General features: G+C 35.9%; 1 protein-coding gene across 1 annotated transcript in view; it reads left to right on the top strand.

Moving 5' to 3' along the window:
• The window catches only part of dph1 (diphthamide biosynthesis 1), a 101863-nt gene that overhangs the window by 61163 nt on the left and 17695 nt on the right, over nt 1–23005 (top strand). The window contains exons 5-10 of the mRNA XM_038303444.1: nt 430–551; nt 7093–7247; nt 11637–11758; nt 15068–15136; nt 16686–16842; nt 19949–20049. Coding sequence (XP_038159372.1) covers nt 430–551; nt 7093–7247; nt 11637–11758; nt 15068–15136; nt 16686–16842; nt 19949–20049 — 726 coding nt within the window. The remainder of the gene's footprint in view (nt 1–429; nt 552–7092; nt 7248–11636; nt 11759–15067; nt 15137–16685; nt 16843–19948; nt 20050–23005) is intronic.

Below are 23005 nucleotides of genomic sequence, written 5' to 3'. Positions count from 1 at the left end.
TTCATGACATTTGTAAAATTTGATTTATTTCTAAAAATAGCTTCATATTATCTTCCCTCAAGCATTTCAAAATTGTCAATAATCCAAACTGTACCTTCAGTGATTTCTGTTCTTACCAATCTTTCAATGGTCTGTCTGTCTGAAGGATCTAGTAACATTCATATATAAGAGCTATTTTGATAGCCTTGCTATGCTATACTATACTTTGGCCATTGATAACTGGATACAAGGAAAAAAGGGCTTAGTACATAATCATACTTTGAGGAAGCCATTGATGATTAGTAAAACACTGTATGGGTTTTACTAATTGATATTACTTAGCTCTCTCTCATAAGCACAGGTGCTTTGTATGCTTTATGTATTATAATTAGACTCAAGGTAAGATGCATATGATCTGTGACTATACTGATTGTCACTTATGTTTTACAGATTCACAGAGGCAGACACCATCATTATGGGGGATGTGACGTATGGGGCCTGCTGCGTGGATGACTTCACTGCACGTCCCCTGGGAGCCGATTTTATGGTTCACTACGGCCACAGTTGTCTCAGTAAGTGTTTTTATATTTCCCTAGTAAGTGTTTGGCTGTTTCTAATCACTCTGAATGTGAGAAATAAAGGAAGCCTGAAGAGTACAAGTATCTAGGATACTCACCTAAAGAGAGTTGGCAAAATGAAAAAGGTAAAAGAGCATCAAAAAGATGGATTGAATGTTGGTCTTACTGATTAAAACAAAATATGATCAAAACAATTATATAATTTATCATGAAAAAATGCTAACCCATTCAAATTTAATTGCACTTGGATTTTTCCCCAATTTTGTGAAGTTATAACCACATTATATCTATGAATTTTATCAGAACCTTTTGTTAAGAACCAGCACAAATTAGGCCATGGCTGAGGTCAAAGGAAACTTATGCTAAGTGATTCAAAAAATGTGTTCTGCATTTGAATTTAGCCCATTTTTTTCTGATCCCTATAGAAGGGTGAAGCAGGGACTAGTCATCTGACAAGTCACTGTTCATTCCCATAGCTTAAAATAAAAGCAGAGAGTGGGACAAGTGCAAACCTAGAAATGTCAGTCCACCAAACTGGCAGAGGATTCCCAAGTGCAACTGACCACAAGCCATAAATGCAACATCAAAGTATTCGGAAGTTGTTCTGGTTAGATAAGGCCAAAGTTAAACTTTGTAGCCCATGTAAAATATTATTTTCCCAGTAAAAAAACAAAACAACAAAAAAAAAACTTACCTGTACATTAAACTTATTATGATGCAGCCACCAACATGTTTCATAGTGTGAAATTCTTCCATGAGTGGACACAGGGAGGCTCGTACTCATCGTCTCCCGCTTTATCCGGAACCGGGTCGCGGGGGCAGCAGACTAAGCAGAGACTCCCTGACTTCACTTTCCGCTGACACCTCCTCCAGCTCTGTTGGGGGAAGCCCTAGGCGCTCCCAGGCCAGCCGAGACACATAGTCTCTCCAGCGTGTCCTGGGTCGTCCCCTGGGCCTCCTCCCGGTGGGACGTGCCTGGAACACCTCCCGAGGGAGGCGTCCAGGGGGCATCCGAAGAAGATGTCCGAGCCACCTCAACTGACTCCTCTCGATGCAGCAGAACTACGTCATCCGCAAAAAGCAGGGACGAGATCCGCTGTTCCCCAAACCAGACCCGGTCCTTGGCTGGGCCTAGAAATCCTGTCCATAAAAGTTATGAACAGGACCGGTGACAGAGGGCAGCCCTGTCGGAGTCCAACATGCACTGGGAACAGGTCCGACTTAGTGCCGGCAATGCGAACCAGACTCCTGCTCCGCTTGTACAGAGAACGGATGGCCCCTAATAAAGTGCCCCCGACTTCATACTCCTGGAGCACCCCCCACAGGGCAATACGAGGGACACACAGGGAGGCTCGTCAAAGTTTATTGTTAAGACAGAGGGAGCTGAATCCAAGAAAGTAATTGGCTATAAAGCTGTAGGATCAGCTGACAGCAGATAAAGGTCTACATTGGAAGGGTTTAAATCAAAGCATACTGCTCAGTTGAAATAACCCAGTCAAACTGCAAACCAGCATTCAAGAGAAAATCTTTGGAAGACTTAGTAATGGCTGTTTACATATGCTCCTTATCTAACCTGACTATGTTGTAAACAAACCCTTGGGAAAGGATGGGCAAAAAAGTCCATTTTTATCTGCTCAAAGCTGGTTGAATTATTTACCAAAAAAAGTTACAAGTGTAAATTTATCCATTAGTGTCTGCATATTAGTGCAAATGTTTTCTATTTTCATCTGTTAGAAGGTAGTATATCTGTTTTTTTTTCCTATCACAAATCAGTAAATAATAAACAAAGTTTATTTTAGTAGTCTGAGAAAATCAGATTTAATGTAAAAAAGCTTGAAGAGTTTATTTGTTTCATTGAGCTGCCGCACCACAGCTTTGGAGCATTACCTGTGACCCCCCATCAGTTGAGAACATTCATTAGAGCTCTCCTTTGGAAACCTTTACCGATGCCCTCACTGTCTGTCTTTTGTACAACATGGGAAGAAATGTTAAATCAATGGTCTTGAAATATCTCTGCCAAAACAAACTTACCTCTGCAAAATATCAGAAATGACCAGCAGAATCTTAATGCAACTGAAAAGGTTTATAAATATATATATATATATATATATATATATATATATATATATATATATATATATATATATATATATATATATATATATATATATATATATATATACAGCGATACAGCGTTTCAAAGGTAGGTTGGACAAAAAAAAGAAGTTGCCAGAAAGTATTTCTTCTTATGGGTTTCCTTCTGCTTATAATATCATGGATATGTAAAACGAGTTTTTTCTATGCTCTTTCAGCCTTGAGACATCATTTGCACTGTTGCCTAAGATTTCATCCACCTGTGAAAGATCACAGACTCAGGTTTTTGAGTGATTTAGTTACTATCTCTGTTGTGTTCCTTTGATTTTCTCTTCAGTGTATTTAATTTATCTGTCCTGTCTTCATTGTCAAAGAGTACAACAGAATGATGTAACACCCTAAAATCCAAAATCATTGTAATGATAATGAGTAATATATGTACTATCAGTTCCCTCGGTACAAAAATGTATACATCCCTTAAAATGGCAGATATGCAACTGTACACCTCAACTTTCTTTAGAATAGGAACAGATCTATGAATATGTAAATTGCTCCCCACCACTACATTTAGTTCTTGCTTGCTGTTAAACCTTATCTGCTCAGGCTTATCTCTGCTCCAACAATGTTAACCCATTTTATGCAACATAGATTTAATAGATTTTATTGTCTTGGTTCCAGTTGCTGTTTTTATCCTCACGTAGTAATATGCTGCACCGATCATTCAGTCTGTTGGTGATCTCTTTCTCTGACAGACATAATGCTAATTCACAGTGCATTTTGTGAACTGAAACATCCAATGTTTTTCTCATCAGGACCAACGTATCTGAGTAAAGTCTGCAACAGTAGTGTGCAGTGTGGATACTTTTACAGAGTGAACACAGCTGAAAGTATTTTCAGTATCACCCCACTAAACTGTGTTTTTTGAAACATAAAGGCATGTCTGCAGGTTATTCAAGCTGTAATAGAAACTTTTACCAGATAACATGATTGATGAGCATACTCCAACAGATTTCTCTGTCTTGTAGCATGCTGGATTTCACAATGCTATCACCCTATTAGAAATAGGAATACAGGAAGGAATCTTCTTTCAATCGAATTTACACATCAAGCCTGAAAGTGTGCATGCTAAAGTGAAGCAAAAGCTTGTATAAACGCCTCAGCACGAGGAACCTTCCATGTTGTCTAAAGTTGTTTTAATAAAGAAATTTAAGATTATGATACATTTTTCTGTTTTTCAGGCTTTGTTCCAAATTATGCATTAAACCTTTGATTTATCCTCAAAGTCTGCAGACAAGAACTCAAAAATTACTTTCTCACACTCATGTGAAAGGATGTTGCCATTTCTCCTAACATATACAACTAATGTGTAGATCAAACACAATTAAATTTCTTTTTCCACAATCCTATATTATAGTTCTATTTATAGTTGGTTGAGATATAGTATGTCTGCATGTTAAACCTTACAAGAAGTCATTGTTCAAAATCACCCTCTGAACTGATCGGTTTATCTGTAATTTGCCAAATTTTCTGTCTTCACTGCACAGTCGGTAAGAGTAATCAGTTTTGTTAGTTCTCACAATTCAGTCAAAATATGAAGCCAATAAACGAAATGTTCCATACCTCCAGTATTTTATTCTGCCCAGCATGCTTCGTTGCAGAGATGTGCACATAAAGTCTGGAAGGACAAAGGAAGCTGTATTTTGAATAAGTTTTACAAAGTCACAGTGAATAATGCAACAATGAAAAATACATCCTGTCTTTTTCTATGACTTAAAGAGACTCTGCTGAAATCTCCAGAATAACCAAAGTTTGGAGAATAGGATGATTCTGCATTTATCTCCCTTCCTTCGTTTCACTCTGCTGGTCAGGGTAGCTACATGTTTCCATACATTTATTACAAAGATGTTACAGATAACAGTAATGTCCCAGAAAATGTTATTCTATTTAATTTTTTGGGATTCGAAGTAATTGCTCCTTTTCTGTTTCATATGAAAGCAATGAAGTAATTCTGCACAGTTTTGTTTTCCTTTTTTTAAAGGTATTGTAGAGGAATTTTTTTTAAAAACCAGTCCTATCCACTTCAAAAAAAGAATGCTAGTGCAAAAGCAATGCACGAACCCCATTTCTCCTTGTGCACACCCTGTTTAAATTGTGTTGTTCTCATAGCTCATACAAGCTTACTGTGTCAATTAACTGACCATTTGGACAGTTGATTACTGCTTTTTGCTCTGTTGGTCATGTGACGCCCCAGCCGCACGTTACTCCTCATCCGCGTGGCACCTGCTCCATCTTTGCTATCAGTCACCCAACAGCGGCCCGCTATGACAGCAAGTGTGCTTTGCAAGGGGAGGGAGCTCTCCACACAAAGCATTCTGGGATATATCTGCCTCTTCTGAGGCTTTTGCCTTCTCCTCATACAATTTGTAGACACTCTTTCTCTTACGACCCTCGGCCATTTTCAAAGAACGGCGGTGAGAAAGTCTAAAACCATAGCTCACCACAAATATGCAGCTAGAAGTGCACATGCACAGAAAAAGATACCTAACGAGACAAGCGTGTAGGATGGCCTTACGTAAAAGTATAATCAGAATGATTGACAATTAGGAGGACCAATTATTTAGATGATCCAGCTGGAAATAAAAGACCATCGTCTTGAAAAAGGTGTTTGGAAGATTGCTTACAAACTTATGATACACGTTGACCACACTTATAAGTTCTCTCAAACTCAAACATTTAACAAAGTAAAGAATAGACTCAGTTAATTTGTATCAGTTTCCCAGCAACCCATTTGACAAGGGGCCTTTGTACCTTTATCAACATTAACTTTTAGTCGATTTACCCTTATAGTTGTTTACATTGGTTTAATAGGGAGCTGAGCTAATAGGTCTCATCACCGTAACACATTTGAAAAAAAAAAGCAGTTACTGTTTTGAGAGTCCTGTCTGTCTTATTGGCTGTTTTTCTAATTGCAGCACCTAAGTGCACTCAGATTGCCATACTAATGTGAACACAGATCGATGTCACTTTGCTCTGCCCTTTTACCGTTTGGCAGTACATCCAAACAAGCAACAGACAGCTGTTATTCCTAGTCCGGAGTTTTACTTGTCAAGTGCAACACTTTTGGTTTTAGTTATAACTATTCAGGCCCTTCATTGAAGTTGAGCTGTTTTAAGACCTATACATTTCGACACCTTGCATTCTTGGCTCAAACATGGGATAATTAAATCCTTTCTCTCTCTAGTTAATTGACAACTGGTGACTGGAAAAAAGTGTCTAAGTGTTATTAGATCCAGTGTTTGTCATTCAAGCCAGCATTTTAATAAATATCTACCAAGGGGACATAGTGAGTTGCCAATATTCTTGCCTCTTCTGAATCCCACAGGAAACCCGCAAACAACTACAAAGGGCTTTACCATAGGGGTTTGAAAACAAGTTACATACAGTAAGAGGAAAACAGTAAAATGGTGAAAGAAGCTGGAGATCAAGGAGTCTGAATTGTGATGAGAAAATTATCTTCTGTTCTGTTAAAAGCAACCCCTGTCACCCAGGCACTGTGCAGCCTTGCATGTGTGTGACATCCTGAGTGAATACTCTTAACTCGTATAAGAATATGAATTTGATTGGAAATTGTTTTTCTGATCACACCACCAACCTCTCCCAAACTTGGTTTCAATTTCTCTTTTGTCTTATGTGTTGCATTATTTGAAATTTGTTTAGCTGTCAATGAAATCTCCCTCTCACTGCCCCAAAATAAGATTTTTTCCCCCTGAATATTTGTGTCTGGTTTTCCTGTAAGTCACTCCTGTTTCCCATCTACTCTTAGTCTTTTACAAATAAAGGAGATAATGTTCAATAACCAGTTTTAAATTGTTCATCTTTCTATTTTTTGTTTAATGTTGCTCCTTATTTTCTCAGTCTCTTAAGACTTGAAATTTGTACCTTAAAGGGTCTGTTTTTCCAATTAAAATAAGATGTCCTCTTGCTTCTGGTGAGTATATAATTTATTAAATAAATTAGACCGTTATTTGTTACTTTTAGTGTCCCTTTTCTTCTTCTGGAGTCATGCCATCTTTGCCCAGCTCCACCTTCATCACATGTCTGGCTATGCCTTCTAAGCCCAAGCGCGTGGTAAATGGCCTATGAAATTAATAGCATTAATAGTGATCACATGTGTCCCTCTCCTTCCCTAAATAATTGAGGTCTTTGCAACAGTTTTTGCATGAGTTGGCAACTTGATGCGAATGATTTTCAATTATACCCCACAAATGCCAGCTGTGAGCTAGAATGAGCTTTCATGGATCCCATATAGGTGAATGGCTGAACATGTTAAGGACCTCAGTGTTTCAGGCACCATCAACACTATACACATGGAAGATTCATCTGACAGGAGAGTGAATTAATCATCTGTCTTTCTTTTCTCATTGTCTTTATCTTCCTGCAGTCCCCATAGATTCCACCGCAGGCATTAAGATGCTGTACGTGTTTGTGGACATCCAGATGGACAATGCACACTTCATGGACACAGTGAAGTTCAACTTCAAGCCCGGACAATCTCTGGCACTTGTCAGTACTATCCAGTTTGTGGCAGCATTGCAGGTGATCACCCAATCATTTTGTTCCAATTTCGTCTACATTGCTTCACTAAACCATTTAATGGTTTTTGATTTTCTGTCATGCTAAGACCAAAAACTCAATTGCATTTTATCAGGAATTTATCTGATAGACAATCAGCCATTCAGTGTTTAAATGTTGGCTAGGCTATGTGTTGTTCAAATCATATGATCAAGTTCATTAGCAGCACTTAATAAAATTTGATTGCATGCTGAGGAGCCAGTTCAAGCTTCTCTAGTACTATTATAGAAAGACTTGGGACTATGTCATCCTCGTGGTGAATCATGGTGTTGGCCATATCATGGTTCTGTTTTTTTTTTAGGGTTGGGAAGGAAGATGTTTGAAATGATGGGAAGATGAGCTTCATCTTCCTTTAAGACGACAAAACTAAAAATCAGATCTGAAATAGTTTAGATCAAAGTATATTTAAGCGAAAAGTAGAATGATTGTATAACTCAATCTAAAATAGAATATGTGGAGGTACTTTGTGATTTATGTTCACAAATACCTTCCATTAAGTCTGACTAAGCTTGACTTTTATTCCAAAAAGACTGAAAAAGTTCTAGATGGCATTATTTGGAAATATGCAAAACACTTGTCATTTTTTTGCACCGTCCGCTGGTTCTAAGTGCTGCTTGAATATGAATACACTTCACTTTTGCATTTTCTGTTTTGAAAATAAATGTTATGTTCTTTTATTCACAGTATTGCACTACTTAGTGTTGGTCTATCACATAAGATCACTGATGTTATGTGATAGACAAAGTTTGTTGTCATAGCGTGTCAAAATTGCCAAAAAAAAGTGATATGAACAATTTTTGAAGGCACAAAATCCTGTTTTTTTTTAAACTTCTCTTTATTTACTTTTCACTTCTGAGTTGATTTTTTTCTGTTTGTTTGTGCTGCAGAAGTGTAGACATGCATTCATTCCAACCCTTGCACAGTGTGTTTTTGTGCTTCCTATTTTTTTATGAACCCTCCTCTCAGCTCAATTCAAGTGTGGGTTTGTCAAATCTGGCAGCAGTTATTTTTGCTTTGAAAGGCGAAATGACCTCGGAAAGCCTCTCAGTTCAGCATCATGCTCAGGACTGCTCTTTACATAAGCAGTGGCAGCAGTTATAGTATTAAGCTTTAACATCTCTCTCTCTGGCTTGCTGCCTCGCTGTTCTATAATGTGCTCTGCTGCTTTCATGAGCTGAGTTTTTTTCACCACGCTGTGGGCTTTTACTAATGTAAAGCACACTATTTTTAAATCGTGCCCTGCACTAATGGGTGATACTTAATTGTGCGGCTTTCCATTGCATGCATGTCTGCATATATGTCTGTGTATTTTATCTTATAAGTCGGTTTGGTTTTCTACAAATGAGTAGCAACACATCATCCTTCCATTAACTTTTCAAATGTAGACATCTTGTGTTATGTACTTTGTGCAATGGACTAGTAAAGACTATATTTGTTTTACTTAAGTTCTGATCTACCTGGGCTAGTAAGGCTTAATTTCTATGATGTCCAGTACTTTATATCCCACTTAGTAAATATAAGTATTACATTTATTTTCTGTAAGCCAAAAGCTAAAAAGTATTAGTTGTTTTATTTTATTAATTTTTTAGAACTTTTCATTTACATTTTTCACAGAACAATACTAAAATAACTTTATCTGACAAGTGAAAACGATAAAAATAATGATAATAATAAAAATATTCTTTACATATGTCCTGCTGTGCATAATATGAATGTTCTTCACATCTCAGCAAACATTGTATAATTGGTTCAATGATATACAACAATTTAGTTTGATAAAATATACATAAAAAAATACCCACACAAGTTAAAGCAGGTTTCGATATTAATACAATTTTTTTTCTTCCCTCTTTATGAACCCTGTAAATTATAGTTATTATTTAACCATGTGCCATCACTGATTAAAAAGGTCAGTTTTCAGCTGTAATGAAGCAGTCATTTTTTTCATCACATAAATCTGTATTAGTCTCTGTTTCCATTCAGTCACAGTTGGTGATTTTACCTTCGTCCAATTAACGGTAATGATTCTTTTTTTGTTTGGTAATGAGTAGTAATACTCGTAGGATATATATCTTTGGTCAGTATTGAAAAAATCAAAAATCACTGATATAACATCTAGTAAGTAAAACTGAGGGACTTCGCATTTTACAATTTTCTCCATCTCTCCTTTAATGTTTTTCCAATATGCAAGGATTGCCGGACCGTCCCAAAATATGTTTATGGTTGCCTATTTTACCATATTGTCTCCAGCATAAAGCTGCAGATGGATCTTTCACAAAATTTAAACTAACCAGAGGAGTATGAAAATAGCGTGTTTTAAGTGTCTAAACAAATTCCTTTGACTGTTGACTATTAATTCCCTTTTGGCAGCTAGAACAGAGTTTGTCCCATAACTCATCTTCTATTACTGTATTGGCTTCTAAGTCCCACTTTTCCTGGATATTGTCAGTATTTTCTACTATGTTTGTTGACAGTCTTATATTGATGAGAAACATGTTTACCAACAGGGAGGTGTTTTTCTGAGTTTATGATAAATTATTGTTCTATGCCATTTGGGATTTTTCCTTATGATTTGTAATGTAGTGCCTAATTTGCCAATATCTATAAAAATTACTTGAGGGAAGATCAAAATGTTCCTGAAGTTGTGTGAAAGACCTTAAGTGTGTTTCTTCAAAGAGTTGATTAAAAATAATGAGGCCTTTAGCTGTTTATCTCTAAAACCATAGTTAGATATTGATGGTTGAAAGGTTACATTACCCACTATAGACATAGCTTGAGAAATTCTTCCAACATCCTCAAGTTTTTTTTTGTATTGTTTTTTTTTCTTCTGCTCAAACATTTATTGTGTATTTTATCCATTCATTTTCAATCTTTAATTTTTGACGTTTTAGATCCATATAGGGTAGAGCAGAAATATCAGTTGTTTTTAGCTGTATGGGGCTCAATTGTTTTAACAGTAAGCATTGCTTAAAATTAGAATTTTAGTTTTTGACTTTAATAGTTTTACCAGGTCCCAAAAGTATGATTCAGATCTGGGTCATTCCTTTGTAAGCTGACTACCAGTGCTCTGCCCAGTCTGTCTCTAAACTTGTATCCTATAAAACAAGTAATTTTTTACTGTCTACTTATCATCAAAGGTAATCATAATTTCAATCAAAGCTGAATATGAGAAAAATACCATACATAGCAAAAGTGGCCATCATCAAATTAGTCTGATTAGAATTGTGTTTGAACAGTGAACCACAATGGGGCGCACAGCATGATCTGCAGCTCTGTTTTCCCAGTATGAATAGAAGAGATTTTGTTATGACACAGCTAAATTAAAATACAACTAAAAGAAAGATGCTTAGTCAAGTTATTGCATAAGTCCTGATGTTCGGTAATGGGGAAAAAAGGTTTTCTCTTTCTTCACATAAGTGTACCAATAAAAAGTCTCTGACAGCCTATACTGCTTTACTTTATCTGAAGTCAGAGCTCAGATCTGGGAATGACATCGAGATAGGCAAGTTCTCATTGCAGTGCTATATTCTAATCAGTGTGGGATAAACATTTAGCAATACAGGCTAATTCCATCTGTATATCCAGATTCTCTGAGTCATAGATTAAGGAACATAAAAATACAGATTTTACAGTATAACATGCACCTCTGATTTAACGTGATTTAAGTGTAAATGACCCATTTATATGGCTTCCATGCATTTTTAATATTGAACTCACTGACTACTATCTGTCCTAGTTGGAATTAACTTTGTTGGGGATTCTACTTGATTATTGCAACATAAAACTTAGACATTTATGCTTTAAAGTATAAAACAAGCAGCATTACTGATGCTGTGTTCTAATCTGCTCTCAAAAAGTTATTGTACTACTCTGTGTAAAAAACAGTGTTTTTGCCATTTGAGATTTCCTACAAAATAATTTTAGAGTCATAGATTGAGACAGGATGTTGGAATTAGCCACTTAGGGTTTATTTTTGGTCCATAGATTTGTCAATTAATCCAGCTAATACCTTTTTATAAAGCCATTTTTCTACTACATTATAGATTCAGTGAGAAATAGTAATGGTTAAAATTATATCTCTTTAGTAAAACATCAAAAATTCTTTAAATATCATAAAGCTGACTATTTACTACCTTATACTACCTGTAAAAGCAAAAAGGAATGTAAGAAATTTGTTTATCTGATTGATTTAAAATGTAAGAGTTAAGTGAAAAAAATGTTTTTGTTTTCCTTTTTTTTTTGTCTTTTTTTGTCACTTTCATTTTTTATTTCAAAACATAGAAGTTAAAAGCTTGTACCTGTCGGTTTACTCTTAAAAAACTTTAAATAATTTTTCCTTTCTTCATGTTGCAGGCTGTGAGTTCAGCCCTGAGGCCAGAGTATGATGTGCTTGTGCCCCAGTGTCGGCCTCTGTCACCAGGAGAAATTTTAGGCTGCACCTCTCCTCGCTTGGACCGCCATACCGATGCCATAATGTAAGAAATGTCTTTCCTCCTGCCTTCCTCTTGCCACTTCCATGCCCACTCATGTGATTAAAGTCATAATCTGTGTGACAATACTCCAGTCACATGAAATATAGTTGGCAGAGATAACTAGATTTTCCCATGCTGTATGCAACCACCGAAGCCACATGCTGATCCAGAGGAGACTAAAAATACCTTCTCACTGTAACAATCTCACAATAGGAATATGAAATAGTTTGACAGTTTTAGATTTTTAAAGAAAATGCAATATATCCCCATCTGCGGCAAAATTTCAATGTTTTAAAAACTTTTTTTAAGCGCAACACCTACTGTGACATGCATGGTAAGAAGTGATCAACTATGCAACACATCATTTTATTTACAAATTTGTTGCAGCTCAATTTATTGCCTTTTTTAACTGAGCAAAAAAAAAACACAACCTCCATTCAGTCTTTGTAAAAATCCTAAAAGACTGGCTATTTAATATATTTACATAGTTCCGTGCTGTTTAAACATTTCAAAGTGTTGGTAGGAGAAAAAAAAGTGGAGATTTGCAAAGGTATCAAGGCCGAGCAGCACACAGTGTGCCTGCAGCTGCTTTGTGTTGATACACGTCATGCTAGTCTGTGTTAGACGAGCCCTGTTCTTTGTTGCACACAGCGAGATAATGTAATTCCCCTGATTTAATTATGCATAGGTGAAAATTCTTGTTCTGTTTTATCTGTATACTTTTAGCTTCAGTCATTTGATGTTAGACCATGTGATTCAAACCCTCCAGTGCTTGAAGATTAAAATAAAAATGCATGGGAAAGCTTTGCTAAACGCAAAAGAGGAGACAAAAGCTATGCAAGAGTTACAGTGTGTTTCACATGCTAATTTAATATATGTTGTCCTTCATGTACTACGTTTGAAGTGGACTGTTTTTTTTAGGAACCAGCTGTCCTTAAGATGATATATTTCTCTTATCTCTTGTATATGTTTCTATGAGTACATAAAAAGTATGTAAGAAGTGGATACATAACTATATACACACTAACACTTATTACACCTATTAACCTTAGAGTCAGGTTTTAGGTGTTTGAAAGGAAGGAGCGCACATATGCACAGGGAGAACGTGCACAGGTCAGGATTTGAACCTGCTTTCTGGATATCTATTCCTGCAGCCCTCCATTGCAAAGAGGGTCTGTATAGTTTTCATTTGGAGTAACTCTAAAAGCCTAAAGACACGTTACTTTGAGTAAACCGACTTAAATATGTTCAAACTGTTTGAGTTTGGTGTCAGTCATTGTCCTTTGAACTACAACTACAGTTGTGCCAGCTGTCAGTAAAATAAATTAATAGTAATAATAAATACAAAAAATTAATATAAAAAGAAAGCATGCGTGATGGGGCTAAACTAAACTAAAATGTTGTTGAGCAACACTTTGGGAATCACTGAAATCAGCTGTTTTCTGTAATGTTCAGTCATGATCAAGGTACTTTAATTTTTCCGGGACTTTGTTTGTTAGAAGTTTGTTTTGTTTTTTTTATGTTTTTTTTTTTTTAATAAAAATTTGAATATTGTATTTTTTTTTTTTTTTTTTTTTTTTTTTTTTTACATCTTATTAAGTACATTTTTATTTATTCTTATTTTTCAGTTTTGTGTTATTTGAATTATTGGAGTGAATTTATCATTTTCTTTAATGGGAGGATTTGTAAACTTTCAAGCACAACTATTCATTACTGTTACAACATTTATTTATTTACAATTTCAAACCACTTATAAGACTTGTTTTTTCTTGCCCTTTCTACAATTCTTTATTATTCATTACAGCAGAGACACCTCTAAAATATGTAAGACAATTGGTCCTGAGGACCATAATTTAAGACCCCTTAATTACAGCTTTTCCCTGCTGTGGGTAAGAATAAACAGATTGGTTTAGCTTTAAATGGCTTTTAAATCTTTGCATTATGTTATTGGTTTATAGGTCTCCAAGCTGCTGCTTTGAGACAGCATTCCTCCATTCTGGATAAATCCAAAAATAACTTTATAGATTCAAATTTGTTATACAGACCTTGTTCATGGACGCATAAGTTTAGCTTTTCTACGGTGCAGTGGCAATCTCCTCTGTAATTTTAAGCTGTTTTCTGTGCTGTTTTGCTTGATATATGCATCTTTAGAATGTTTAGAATGAAATGAATATAAATATAGCAAGTTACAGGCCTGAATAAAGCTCATAAGCAAAAGTGGTAAATCTGATGATATATGCCTTTTAAAGTAATGAATAACATACTGGTATTATAAAGCCCCCCTAACAAAGACTGCAGCGCTCACTGTGGTGCAGCACCAAATGAAATAGTGTTTTGTTATCCTTTTGCAGCAACATTAAAAGCTTTATTACAGAGTAACTGTTTCCTTCAATGATCAGGTTCCCTTTTTTCTTTAATAAACTATCAAGTTAATATTATGACAAATAAGTTACTTTCTTTCACAAAAGTAACAGAGTTCAATTAAGTTAGCTGTGACACACCTTATAAACAGTACACAGTTTAACAACATTTTATTTAAAACTTGAATTTGCTTGAAATGTCTTTACTTTTACAGCAAAGCTGTCACACTCACTAAGATGTAAATGCACATACAAGTCATTAAAGGGCTGGAAAAATTGGCAGCTGAAAATCGGTTTGAAAAGAGCTCTGACAAAGGATCAGTGGACCATTTCTATCTTCTGAATGTGCCCCTGCTATTTTCTGTAAAAGGACAATATGTGGATGTGGATATGATGATAAGGCCAAGGCTCAGAGAGCACAACCAGAATCGGACAACACAGCTGAAGGATTTGCAGAATTTCTATGTGGGTCGTGAATGTTCAAAGGAATAACAAGCAATTCAGCAAAGACTGTGCCTGGTTTCATTGTGTTTCATTGTTAAGTATTATTGCACAGTTGCATACAAGGACAGCAGTGCATTTTTTCCACATAAGCACACTCTACAAATGGTCTAATCTCATTATGTTTTGAAATTACAATCTCCATTCAGTTCTTAAACCTGTTCTTAAACAGAAACCAATTAGTGCGATGATTTGCATGTCTTAAGTCAGAACAGGTACAGACTTAAACCATCCACTCATATAAGCAGCAGGGATGTGCAGGACTGCCCATTTTCACATTGTTAATGAAGTTATCAACATTTATGACTTGTTTTCTCACAAACTTTGTGTGCGTGGAAATATATTGCAGGTTAGCATTTGTGTGCACACAGTTATGTATAAATATAAATGCACCTTTTTTTTTCTTTTTTCAATTCCTGTGCTGAAATATGAATATAATATTTCTGTTTAGTTATCTTGGAGATGGACGATTTCATTTGGAGTCGATTATGATCGCAAACCCAGACATCCCTGCCTACAGGTAATATGAAGCAACATGTTGCAGAAATATGACTCATTGGTGTTCACACGCCTCACACCTTGAAAAACACTACATCAAAGCATCTGATTCATCCTACATCTAATTCACAACACATATTTCAGACCAACTACTTTAATGTATTTTATGAATATTTTGTGTGATGGATGAAGTCAAAGTTGCATGTGTTATTTTGAGGTGGAAGTAAGAGTTTAATGATTTGAATTATTTTATTAAAAAGGTCTAAAAAGTATGCATTTATTTTCATCTCACATGCATCCTTTATAAAAACCCTCATTTCTTGGTAATAACAGCAGCAGGTTTTGGGTTCTACAATTTTCCTGCTAGAAGGTAAACCTCCTTTCCACCATTTTTGCAGCACCTTTGTGGTTTTCTTCTGGGGTTGCCCTATATATAGCCCTGTCTAACCAGCTCTCCTTTTCTCTGAAAGAAAAACATCCCCAACACATGATATTGCCATGAACATATTTCACTGTGAGGATGATGTGTTCATAGTTTTCCATCCCCATAGTATGTAGCTCCAAAAAATAAATTTGTCATACCACTACAGAAACATCTTTCTTCCACATGTGCTGTATGTAAATGGTACCTTTGGACAACTTTGATCAAAATTTATTTTTCATTTTGTTTTCAAAACGTTTTTTTTTTTCTTTACCTTCTGCCCTTCCTTATAGGTCATAATTGTGGAGAGCATGAGTAATGCCCATCATCTGACCTGTGATCTGTGCAACTCTCCAAATAACTTTGGCCTCTCGGCTACCTCTCAGATTAATGCTCTTCGACCTGTTTATTTAGGTATACATGGTGTTGTGCTTTACTTTTAAATCTTTTAGAGAAAGGATTGAACAGTGCTCTATGAAATCTCCAAAGCTTGGGATATTGTTTTATATTTTATCTCTGCTGTAAATTATCTAAGACTTTATCCACGTCTTGTATGCCATTGTTCTAACAAACCTCTGAACCAGAACCATATTTATGCTTAGATTAAATTACACACAGATTGTTTGACTAATTAGACGGATTATATCCATCGGCAGTTTAGCAGTATCATAGTTAAAGGAGCTAAAATAAATGTATGTGAAGCTCTTAAATTTGCATTTCTGAAAAAAATGTAGCAAAACAATAAACCATCATCTAGACAATTTTGATGTTCAAGTTTAGTTTGGGCTTAATATTTAAATACATTCTAAGTCAACAAATCATCACCCTTGCTTGCCATAAAAAATTATTTGAAATGTATGCACTGCAGCACAGATCGCAGGTCTCCCACATAAACAAGATTCTAATCTCAAGTGTGGCAGAGAAAATGAGATTAAAGGCTTAGAAATACCCCCATTTCCCTAAGATACTCTAGGTCCTGTCATACTTGATGGCTTTTCATGATTACATTTCTTGTCTCTTTGGGGATTCTGGTTCTCAAAGATAGATACCTGAACAACAGCTGGTAAAGAGTGATATACCCTGTTTGTGTCTGTGTAACTGTCTTAAAACATCTGTCTGCCATATCAATTTTCTCTGTGCTTGTCCATAGATATGACCCCTACAGTAAGGTGTTCTCCCGCGAGTACTATGATCACAAGGCCATGCGTTCTCTGAGACTGCAGGCTATTGACAAGGCTCGACTGGCCCAGAGATGGGGTCTGATCTTAGGTACACTGGGCAGACAAGGTAGTCCCAAAGTCCTGGAGGTGAGTTTGCATCCTTAATTTAGCAGTCTGCTTGTTAAAAAAAATCTCACTCTGCCCAGTATTACAAGTCATTGCACAAGAGGCCTCGGGACGAATGTTTTGGTGGCATCTAGTAATGTTTGGACAGGCAGTGTTCTGCCGGGCAGGTTTTTACTTTTTGGATGATGCAGATCCAAATCTTTTGAAATTATCATTCTTTACCTTTTTTGAGATACTTTTAGATTTATCAATCAAAGCAGCATATATTTTAAATGTACATAAAATATAAAGAGTTTTGTAGTCTGTCATATTATACTGCATATCTTTGTGCGTTACATATAAGTTTGGTATAACTTAAATGCTAGATGTAAAAGATTTGAATCCAAATCCCAAATCTTTTTTCAACAGTACCTATTCTGAAGCTTTTACTGTGACACTTCTAAAATCCAGATTTGAAACATTTTATCACCATTGATGTAAGATCTCTGCTGGAGACCAGGCAGATAATTATCTTCTTAGAGGAAAAATGATTCAAAAGGCAGATTTAAATAAAAACTCTCCAGCTCTCCAGTATTAACCTGTTGAGATTAAGAGGTGTGGTGTCAGATAACCTCGCAAGTAAAAGTACAGAACTAACTCCGATAAGAGCCCAGTCATAGAAATGTCTATAATCCTCCCAGGGAGGTTGATATCAGCAGTACTGTTTCCTTCATCTCACTTAAAGTCTATTTGTTGGATTTTCTCAATCTGTCCGGTTGCCTTTTGCTCCCATTGCACCTCAGCCAACTGCCTCCATGTCTAAAGACAGACCTAGCAGGGAGGTGGTGTTGCTAAATTTGAAAAATAGATTCATTTATTGATACATCCATGTTGTTTTAAAGGTTGTATCGAAGAGGTTTCATTTAAATGCTCTTAGAAGCAAACAATGAACCTACCTTTATCTTTATACACTTCCAAGAAAAATATTTTATTTTTTTGTTTGTACTTTGAGAAAAGGAGGACGCTTTTTTTTTTTTCTTTAGAGGACAAATTGAGGGTTGATGTTCTAAGCTTAGTCTTAGATGAGCTAGCATCTTCTATTGGTAATCAGCACAAATATACTAACAATAATTTAAACCATTTCCTTGAGTGGGATTTTTCTTCTTTTTTTTTCTTTTGGAGTTCATCCTTTCAAATAATACATATAAAGTTCAGACTGGACTTATCACTTCTAGATCTTAACAGTTTATTTTGCTTATTCATTATAAAGTGACATTTATTTGTATCATAGGTATATTCATAAGTACCTTCTTGTTGATTTTGCATTATGACCATTTCTTTAAATGTTGAGTGGCCTTATGAGGAGTTATTTTGGATCTCTGGGCCAAAACAAAACTTTAAAACCAGAAATGTAATCTGATATCTTCTTCTAACAGGACTTTAATTGCATTAGTTTTTAAAAATCAAAGCTTCTGTTCACAAAGTGGCTTCAGAAGAGACAGTTTGATAATAGATCTGCTTAAGCAGTATTCTTTCTTGGGAGTAATTCATTTACAGAAAGCCCTAAAGTATTGTTTGCTAAAGTTTAGGCAGTGTGCTTTAATTTGTTATGGATCATTTTATATTGTGAGCCAATTACACAAGTGTGGTGGGGTTTGAATGGGTTGGTGAGTTAATTTTGAGGATATAGAGCTGTGAAGCAACAGATATATGTATCACTTCTCTCATAACATTATTTGATGGTGAATAATCAACTTTAAACGTTTATTTACTTTTCTGTCTGACACAGAACCTTCAGCTGTTTGAGGAGAAAGGACACAATGGAGTTTATTAAACCTTGTCACTAACAGCTTCCAAACCAATAAGTAAATATTTGTCCATAACTGTTTTGTTCATATTGGACACCAGCATTTTGAAAAGCTCAGTACATCAGTGCCAAAAAAAAGAGCATTTCAGGTTGATTTGCCCATCAGGACAGGATTTATCTTATTTAAGATAATTGGGGTAATTTCCATTTAACATAAATCTACATTTGGAAAATATTTAAAAGTTCCGTAATTTTACAACAGATTAAAAAACTCAAGCTTTCAGGAAATGTTCAGTAACTGGTAAACAGCAGGAAAGTGCTTATAAAACTCGCATTGGAAAAGAGATTTCTATAATTCACAAACCTAACTGGCTGGGGAGTATCTGGTCAAGCTTAATTTTACCAACAAAATACATACACCTTTAAGAATGTGTATGACCTTATCAAAGTACTCATGTTCTTTGAAACCTTTTTCACCACCACCATTTTTTACTTTATTAAGATATTATATGATAGAATGATAAAAAGCAATTCGTGGTAGTGAAGTTGAGGGAACATGATGCTTGGTCTTCAAATAGTTTTGCAATGAAAAAAAAAATCTATTTAATGGTAAAATCCTTGTAATAGTATCTACCACGTGTAGACATATGTTTTACACAATGAGCCAAATGGGTCATTTTTATATAAAAAAAAGACCTATAGCCAGAGGTGGATATTCCAGGTCCAGAGAGTAAAAATTCTGCCTTGTTTTCCTTCATCCTGTTCACTTAAGCAGGTGATTAGTCTGCATTGTGGAACTTGACACAGGAAAAACATGAAAAAGAGTCATGCACTAAGGGCAATTTGGAAAGACTGAATAACCTCACAGTCATGCTTTGGACTACTTAGGGGACATGCAAACACCAAGTAGAAAGACCATGGGCTGAGATCTGAACCAAGACCCGTATTGCTGCAAGACAAGGATAGTACCTGCAGCTCAACCTTGCTGCCCAGAAAATATATATTCTTAATCGCATTCCACTTTTTTGTGAACAGCCAACTTCTGATCGCAACAACATAATTGTTACATGTTTATTTATGTGAAATTTACATATTATTGTCTAAATTAATCCATACTGGAGGACAGGTTAGCACACTCAGAAGTGCTTCAAAGTGTTACCAACCTGAACATAATTTTCTGAATGGTTTCTGTGATAGTCTGCCCTGTGGTGGGGTTTAGAGATGTGTCTAACTGTATTCCAGTTTAAGCCTACAACTCAAAAGAAAGGTTTGTGTGGATTTTTTCATTATTACTTTAATCCCACTCAGTTGTGTTTATTTTATTATATTTTTTTTCTGTAGCATTTAGAGTCAAGGCTTCAGAGTCTGGGCAAGTCCTTCACTCGGGTGCTGCTTTCTGAAATCTTTCCCAGCAAGCTGGACCTGATTCCAGACGTAGATGCGTAAGTATTAAGATCAACAAATAAACACCTGTTCACATGATGTATCTGTTAAACATTACTACTCATCTTTTCAGGTCTACCCTGATTAAGCCTTCTTACATGTAATAATATAAATTTAATAATGAAAGTTAAAATCAGCAGTAGCTAATGTTTTATTAAAAATTAAAACTGTCAGCATACATCCTGGACTGTAGCGGTGCAATGGATCAAAAAACTCACGGTTCAGATTGTATCATGGTTTTGAGTCATGGATCAGATTATTTTTGGGATCTGCAGAAGAAAAAAAAACTTTGCTCTCCATTTATTTTGTTGAGCACTTATTTAATCCTTTTTGCAAATTTAAAAAACTAAAAGCTCAGAAAGTACCCTCTTCAAATCCCTTTAAACAGGTCATTGTATAAAAGAAAAAAGAAAATGCATTGTGCATTATGACACGTTCTTACTTTGTGCAAGGACACTGACAACTAAAAGTGCATTTTAGGTTGTGTTTGATATCTTCTTCTTTTAAACATGACTGAAGACTGAATTCAAAACTACCCTAGAAGGAAAGTAAAAAAAACAAATCAGCTCTGAACTTATAATTCCAACGATTTAAAAAAAGATAAGAAGCATCTATACTGTCTTGGTAAAGGCATGTACCTCTTTGCAGTCACTATGTCCCCTGCAATGGAAGACTCTCTCTCCAGTGACTGAAGTACCTGGCAGAGCCAGATAGCATCTTGCCATCATGGCAATGTGAGGTTACATTTAGCTTGTTTAAAGCCTTGTTTTGCACAACGAAGTATGGTCTTATGTCTGCAGCTATAAGAACTCCGGTAGCATTTGTTATATCTTTAGCCTGGTCTGATTTTGCCGCTAAAGGCTGTTTAAATGTCGCAGTGAGAAGTGGTTGTTGAGCAGCTCCCGTCTTGGATCCTGTCATGGGCGCAGATATGCCCAGATGATACCGCTTCAAACGAGTTGCCATGCTAGATGTATTTCCACTCTCATATGACTTTCTCGTGCCACAATGCCTTCATACCGCCTTTGTTTTATCCACCACCCTTCCTCCAGCATCATTGTATTTGACAAGGAAGCCAAAATACTACTCTGATATATGTGACCTAAAGTATGCAGGTTGTTTTTCAAGCTCCTCTCCTTCTCTGCCAGCCATGATTACTGTTCTGTTTTACTAGATTGGATTGAATAGGTTTTCTTTCTTCCTTCCTTCCTTCCTTCCTTCCTTCCTTCCTTCCTTCCTTCCTTCCTTCCTTCCTTCCTTCCTTCCTTCCTTCCTTCCTTCCTTCCTTCCTTCCTTCCTTCCTTCCTTCATTCATTCATTCATTCATTCATTCATTCATTCATTCATTCATTCATTCATTCATCCATCCATCCATCCATCCATCCATCCATCCATCCATCCATTCGATGTTGTACCTTACATGTACAGTAATTAATACCATTTTATTGCTTTTTCTCTGAATGAATGTAAGAGGTGCATTTTAGTTCAACTATTCTAAAGCTGAAGCACACGTCAACTGACTGAACGACCAGGGTAATTTATTGTATCCTGTTTCTAATTTGCGGGTTTTTGCAGTTGTCCCTGCATAAATGCTGAAAACAAATCAAGCACAACATTTAGACTTCCTCTGTAGCTGATTTAAAGGCAAGCCTGCTGTCTATAAAAATAAAAAGTTTGAACTACTTTCAAAAGGCCCCAGCTGCCTTTGAGCCACATAGTATAAAAGCATTATTGAGCAAGGCTATGTTTTTTTCTGTGCAGTAAAAAGGTAGTCATTTTATTATTGTTGCTGGATTTGGAAAACTTCTCATGGTATTTTCTTTTTTAAGCTGTCATACCACAGCTTCCTCTTACCTCAAGGTTGAAATGTAACTGCTTTGCTCTTTGCGTTGGAAATATGTCTGCAAGGTCCAGACTGAAGGCCATTATTCCCCTTCAGAAGATGAAGTTCTGATATTTTTTTCGATATGCAATGTTTCCCAGCCAGCTGTTGAATTCTTCGTTCAGGAATGTCATAGAATTTTTATGTTTTTACTAGGGCTGAAAAATTTATCAGATTAATCATGATTATTTGAATATTGAATAATCTTCAATTAATTTAGTAATCGATAAATCGTTAACTGGAGCATAGAAACTGTAAAACATGCCTTCATTTGACAGAGCAACCCACTTAGAGCAGTATTTATAATTTTGTCTGTCAATTTGCTCTGTTCAGAACTCCTCAAGTGGAAAAGTTTTAGTTTCACCAGGTTTCATTTTTTTTTTTTTTCTTTAAGGAACCTTTGGCTTTCCAATTATTAATCGAAGAATAATCGACAGGTTTATCAATTTTTAAAGTAATCATAGTTGCAGTCCTAGTTTTTACCACAAAATATGTATCTCCTTTTACAAATCATGACGTCATGAAACCCGATTCCTCTTAATAAATATCAGGTTAATGTACCAGATCCATGAATTGATACCATATCTCTGCTCTGCTTGTTAATAACTGAAGTTATGAACCTAGTTAAGTATTTTTCGATCTCTGAAAGGGGTCAAAGAATGCAAAATCAAGTTGACACTGACATAGATAAATAACGATAGTTCAGTGGTTGAAATGGACATAGAGAGAAGTTCAAACCTCATTGACACCGCCTTTCTCTGCAAATCTCACAATTCTTAACTTCAACCATAAAACGGGCGAATTCAAACGAAGCCCCGAGTGAACGTACACTTGGGGATGTTGCCTTATTTGGTTCTGGCCTGTACTTTTGTCACACCCCGAAATTTACATCAGCAAACTGGTTCACTGGCCCAATAACATAAATAGAGGTAGATATAAGACACCAGTTTAGCTGTTTAGCCTACAGTAGGTTTAGTTCTACAAGAATTACAAAGCAGACAGTTTCTCTATTTAAATAACCCAGGACGACGGGCGTAAATGCGTGTTCCAGGCTGCACGGAGAAAGGGGAAAT

Source organism: Cyprinodon tularosa, unplaced genomic scaffold, assembly GCF_016077235.1.
Source record: "Cyprinodon tularosa strain WSP-4 unplaced genomic scaffold, ASM1607723v1 ctg51, whole genome shotgun sequence".
In the NCBI taxonomy this organism is placed as follows: Eukaryota; Metazoa; Chordata; class Actinopteri; order Cyprinodontiformes; family Cyprinodontidae; genus Cyprinodon; species Cyprinodon tularosa.
Note: the sequence above shows the minus strand (reverse complement) of the source record. Positions and strands in the feature narration are given on the sequence as shown.